Source organism: Myotis lucifugus, unplaced genomic scaffold, assembly GCF_000147115.1.
Source record: "Myotis lucifugus unplaced genomic scaffold, Myoluc2.0 scaffold_66, whole genome shotgun sequence".
NCBI lineage: Eukaryota > Metazoa > Chordata > Mammalia > Chiroptera > Vespertilionidae > Myotis > Myotis lucifugus.
Genome location: NW_005871114.1, coordinates 5199813 through 5206225, shown reverse-complemented (window position 1 = coordinate 5206225; position 6413 = coordinate 5199813). Strand labels below are relative to the sequence as shown.

The 6413-nt window shown below is 38.4% G+C and overlaps 1 protein-coding gene across 1 annotated transcript in view; it reads right to left on the bottom strand.

The window, feature by feature from the left end:
• Window positions 1–2424: 2424 nt before the first annotated feature.
• CPEB3 (cytoplasmic polyadenylation element binding protein 3) overlaps window positions 2425–6413 on the bottom strand; it is a 138300-nt gene continuing 134311 nt past the window's right edge. Inside the window, exon 10 of the mRNA XM_023754836.1 lies at window positions 2425–6278. Within this exon, the coding sequence (XP_023610604.1) occupies window positions 6051–6278 (228 nt within the window). The 3' untranslated portion in view covers window positions 2425–6050. The remainder of the gene's footprint in view (window positions 6279–6413) is intronic.

Here is a 6413-nt window from a genome sequence, read left to right as displayed (position 1 = left end):
GGGATTTTAAAAAAAGACCATTTTGAATGATCAGAGAAGAGCCTCGTGTAAAAATGAAACGAAGGGCATACTACGCTTTCATGATTTTCTGATTTGATTTGACATTGGTTTCATGTGGCAAGTGCCTGGCATAAAGGGCCCACGGCCCGCTCAGAACCCGGCACTGAATACAGGTTCTCATGGTCAACCCACCACATGGCTTCCCGCTTCAAATGCACGTGCTTTTACTTTTCGTTTTTGTGGGTGAGCGCTGCTGAGGCAGAGAACGGGTGAATGTTGCGAGTTTAGTGCTTAAATCCGCCGAAGGGAACGTGTCCCCCTCCCTCCAAACGCCAATCAGGCAAATGGAACGCGCCGTGTCCCCAGGTGCGCTCCATAGATGCCACGCTATTCCTCAGCGAATGCAAAGGATGACAAGCGTCAGTACTTCATACAACTAGATTTAATAAGTTGTTATTACAGAAAAAAATGAAGTCCAAACTACAAAGTTTAAGCAGTTGAAGCAGTAGCTGCATTGAGCTCCATGTTTAGTCACAGTACCGCAGTTCCATACAAGCAATGTTAGTCCAAGCCCCAAAGGCAGAAGCTGAGTAAGGGTTACTAGCAAAAACAATCTAAGAGAACAGGTAATAAAAGATACAATACATTTAAAATTAGTTGTTAGTTGAAAAACAAATACAGAGATCTTAGCTGTGAACACTCTAGTTGAAAAACAAATACAGAGATCTTAGCTGTGAACACTCTAAAAGTTATGTCCATTATTTTGACAGCAAAAATACAAATACCTAATACTTTATACCCCAACAGAACTATATCCAGAAAAGAAAAAAGAGCAGAAGTTGTCCTGTATTAGCACCCTAGTTTTCTACTTGTGGCGATTAACTTCACCGTCATACAAATTTAAACCTCCCCGAATCATATATCCACTTCTTGACCCATTTTGGGGTATAAAGTCAACATCATTAATTATAAAATACTCTGTGGTAAAATGGAACACTATTGCAGCTGAGATAGAGAAGTTTGGTTATTATTTAAAAAAAAGAAAGAAACAGAAAATGTTAGCTGACATACCATACAAACCGGTGAAAAAGCAACAATCCATACAAATAAGCTAGTTTTAACAAAAAGATACTTTTTTTTTTCACTAATCTGTGACTAATCTTTCACTCAAACCTTGCAAGTAGAGATGTCACAATACTCAAATATTTAGGTAGGAGCCTTACCCAGTTAAATACCATTTTGTTGCTAATACAATAGATAAAATTAAAACTAGCAGTTATTTGCTAATTGCATCAATGCAATACATTCTGCATTAGCCCATGCCTCACTAGCAAGCTATAAAACACAAGATATAAGCAGAAATCTAAGCATAATCTTTATACCACTAAGCAAGAATTTCCCAATTTCGTTTCTTCTGTTCCTAATCACTTATTTGTGAGTTAATGTAAAATTCCAACCAGTAATACCCAATTTGAGTTAAAATTTTACATCACGACTTGATCTAATCTATATATTATTTACAAAACTGAATACAGAGAGCATACCCAAAAGCCAACGCTGGACACCCGTTTCTCCGAGCCATTGCCAACCTCGCCTCCCTGGCAGCGGGACCGGAAGAGGCCGGCAAGGACTGGTAGAAACACACCATCGATCTAGAGCAAGTCATTGGATGTTCTGTTTACGCAACACCAGTTCTGCAGTTGTATGTTGGGTTTTTTTTGTCGTCTTAATTTTAGGTGCCGTTACAATGGCACGCTGCCTTCACAGCACAGCTTCGAGGTGAGGTGGGTGTTAGAAAAGAAGCAGGAGGGCAGACAGATCATGCTCAGAGGGTTGCCAGATGTGTTGCCACAATAAGGGACAATGAGGGACAAACGAGGGGCACCATAGCAGGGAGCAGGTGGGAGGTGAAGGAAGATGAAGTCTGAGACTGTCCACGACCGTGGTGACGGCTGAGAGTGCCTCCTCGGTACACCCCCCAGAGGAACTGGGGTGACTCAGGGGAGACCCTGCAATCTGTGTCTGTCTACCCAGAAGGCGGTGTCCTCTCAGCAATTCCTTTTACTCTCAGACGTCACCACAGTGAATGAATGGAAAGGGTGTGGCCTGGGCGAAAGGCACCATCTCACTCACACATGGACAGCAGTGGGGGGCAGATTCTCACACACACACACACACACACACACACACACACACACGACATAATGAAGAGTCAGAGGGGAAAGCAATGAGTCATTCTGTTGACCTGGCCAGGTGTCAGCCTGGTGGTGTCTCATGAGGGTGACCATGATCAGGGCCACAGATGTGGCTGCACCTGGTGTTGTATAAATCCACTGTGACATCCCTAGAGAACTGTACTGTGACATCCCTAAGCTTACACTAAACCACTGTAACAAAGGAAAAGGCTTGTCAAAATCTCACATGTTCTGCTCATTCTGTCATTTTATTACCCAATTATTCATTACATTTTCCAATCACTTTACATAACCAACCGTTTTCATTGTTGTCACACTATTGTAAACCACATCAGCAAGTTAATACATAAAGCTTTGCATTTCAAAAAACTAGACACTTTAGTAACAATATTACAAAGGTTTTAGCTTCAAAAATAACTGAAAATGAAAAAAATAAACTTTTAAAGAATTAGCATCATAAAATTAATTTATTCCAAGTAAAAATACAAAATAATATTATGACATTGACCAGATATGAAAGTCCCTCCCAGAAACAACTCTATTAATGATTGAGAAAGCACTCCTTAAAGAAAATACGAAATAAAATGAAAAATATGTAAATATGTTTAATTTTTTTCTTAGCAAAAAATCTCTCTAAAAATAACAATGAAAATTTGTCTCAGTACAAAGGCTACATTACTATTGAAAAAATACCAGCATGAAGAAAAGGTACATATTTGACAGTAGAAAAATGATTTCAGTGAATCACAATGTCTAAAGTTTGCAATGAAAATAAATCTGCAATAAAGATTTATGCCTTTTTTCTTTTCTTTTTTTTTCTATTTTTTATACAAACAGTACAAACAGTATTGCACATAACAACAAATAGTCGAGGTTAGGTTATAGCCTTCAAAAAATCGACTAGTTCAAGTGTCACATCAAGGAAAGGCCACAACAGGACCTGTGATACCCAGGGGCTTCCCAGTCAAGTTGCAGGTCAGAACACCTCTGTGTTTTAAAAAATAATTTTTTTTGAAGGACCCTCTCTTTTAATATAACATTAACAACTTGGGGGAGGGGGGCACATTTATTTACAAAACAAAAGGGAACATGTTATAATTTAATAAACTAAAAAAGTTCTCTTTAAAAAAATACAAACAGAAGAATTCTTTCACAATCCTGGCCAGTCGTGCACAATCAACGCTTGATTATAAATATACAAATTAAGGGAAAGTAGTTTCCACCATCTATTCACAACTTTCAGCACCAAATGGAGTTTATTTTTTGTAACCTATTCTTCATGACCACGTTTTTTCTCACTTTCACGTTAAGCTTTATGCTGTACAATCTTCCAGCTTTTTTGTTGTTGTTGTTGTTTTTTTAAATCTCAGTGTTATTTTAGTACATGAAAGAGGGGTGCTTCTTCAAAAAGTTTTGCTTCTTTCATATAATTAGGTAGATTTCTGTAGGTTAGATATGATCTTTAATATTATAGTTATAAAGCTCTAACTTCTTCATTTTCAAAAAACACAAATAAGCATGAAAAAAATAAAGTTACCCATCTGTTAAATCATTTTTCTTGCAGAATTAAATTAATATATATTTTTCTGAATAAACTTACTTAGAAAATATCATTTTCTCTCCTATATTTCAAAATTGAGGTATTGCAAAAGATCATGTCAGTCAGAAAGCATGCCTTTTTCCTTAAAAACAAACAAACAAAAAAATCTTCAGCCAACTTTTGAAAACTGTCTAGAATACAAAAAGTAGTAGTGCATAACAAAATTTCTTGTACAGATGAAAAAACAAACCACAAACATAGAAAACAAACAAACAGAAAACCACAGCTGGGCTGGAAAAAAGCAATTCTTACCAAAAAGCCCAGAGGTAACCTCAAAAGGGGAGAATTTCTAATAAGCATTTTTAATCCAGTAAAAAACTATTTTGTTTTTCCTTTTTGGAAACAATCTATAGTTTGAGAGCTGGTAATTGCAACGAAACACTGGAGAAACAAAACAGAATGGGACGAAAACAAGCAATATTAACTTAAGACAGTACAAGGACATCACAGCACGTAAAACACAGCGATTTAAACCTAGTCTGCAGTGTCATATCCAGTCAGATTGTCCCCAGATTTCCAAAACATAGGAAGAAGATTAAAAAAAAATCTACATAGTCTCACAATCATCGTGTGTGTTTATATATTACTATCTGCAGCCCAAGAGTGAATGCTAAAAAAATGTCCACGGTAGTATTAGCAGGTCTTAATTCTATTCAAGCTTTACAGGATAAATCCAGGGAATTAAGTAGTGAATTTCTCACCCAGACAACCAACCCCACCCAGGCCATCGTTTCTTGTACAGACATTTCTTTAGCATCACCATCACGCGACTTTTTCTTAAAGTGTGCCTAGTTTGTCAATCTGACAACTTATCTCTATATACTGTATATATTCCTAGTGTTTGTAAGCTAAGATGAGCTCTTTGGTTTTCTGGACAAGGTCTGAAGCTATGTAAAATGGTGCAAGCACTAGGAGATTGGAACTAAGAGCTCATGTGTTAGTTAAGAGTATACCAGTTGTGAACTGTCAAGTTCATTAACGTCTGACACAGAGGCTTTAAACAGTTAAGTTTGATCACAGTTAGACATAATCACTTTACTATATAAAATAAATTGCACAATATATAACAGAGCACCGCAAAGTACTTCATCTACCATCCACGAATTTGCTTTAAGAATATCCTACACCTAGGTTGTATATTGGTTGTAATATAGGTCATTCTGTTATGGACTCTTCCTAATTTCAGAAGCATTCCATTTATTGAGGCATGCCTTCCTCCAGTCAATTACCAATTCTTTGAATGAAAAAAATCTTGTTTTTTTTTTGTTTAAAAAAAATCAGTATTTTATAGCTTATATAGATTCTTAATTTGTGCATTGTGGGAAGGTTTCATACTAGACATTGGATATAAAATTTATTGCATGCAGCAACCTGATTAAGTAAACATGCAGTCAGAAATAGTGACCTTCCGTTGAAGCCTTCTGAAGTCTCTTCTGATCTCCTTTCGGCAGCGGATTCTATCCCTAAATCACAGAAGTGTGTTGTTGGGTTTTTTTTTCATTGATACCTTAGCCTGAATAGAGTATTATGGTATTAATAATACCATTTTAATAGCAGCAAAAGCTATTGCAGCATAAATTTACGTAACACTAAAAGATCTAACTGAAGTCCTCAGCAAAACAAAAAATCAAAACGTGAAGGAAAAAATAAAGATTCAGCTTATGAGGTATCCTTACATGTCAAGATAGAGAGCAACTAAAGGCTTATTTTCATTAAGGGTTATCCTTACTCTAAATGACCCCAACTAGTGATGCTGAATTGTTGTGAAGTTTTTGCTACATCTGCCACCTACTCACGAGTATTACCTTTGGTAAGTCTTCTCCTAGGGGCAACTCTCTAAGTTTCTGAAAATAAGTGCATGCTCCAGTTCAAAAACAATCGGAACAACAACAACACAACAACAACAAACGAAAAAATCACAGACGTCGACCTGACGGCCGCTGATGAGAATGGCAGTCTACGTACTGTCACGAGGGACAAGTCAGGTGAAAGAAATGAAGGTACCAAGCAGACAAAGGTGTGAATCAAAGTGCAAATCAGTACCGTTATACACTCTGCAATTTTGCATTATACTGGACATTGAGTTCAGTAATATGACTGTAAATAATAATAATAATAATAAAAAGACCCATTTCTTCTTTAAAAATCGAGAACGAATGCACAGATTTCCAGAACACTGTAAGCCCTGAGGCAGTGCCCTCTCGTTTCCCTCCGTGTCATCTACTCCAGTACTTGTGGCCAGGTCTGCCCTGGGCTCAGCTCCAGCGGAAGGGGACGTGGCGAGGGCGGTCGCCTCCCTCCTTCACCAGCGGTTTGTGGAACTCCCGCCCGGCGCGCGAGTGGATGCTGGCCCAGCAGTATTCGCAGTAATACTGCAGGCAGGTGACGTTGGCACAGAAGAACGGGGCAAACTTCCCCCCACAGCGTGTGCCCTGGCACTCATCACACATCTGATCATCCAGCACATATGGCTTCACTTCCACCTGCACCCAAAGAGGAGAGACAGGAAAAAGGTTTAGCAAGGCTTCCTCCCGTTCCTCCTTTCCAGACTCTACGGTAGAGCTACTGAGGCGTGTCAGTCCCATGCCACCTGGAACTCAGCTGGTGTCGGGCTGTAG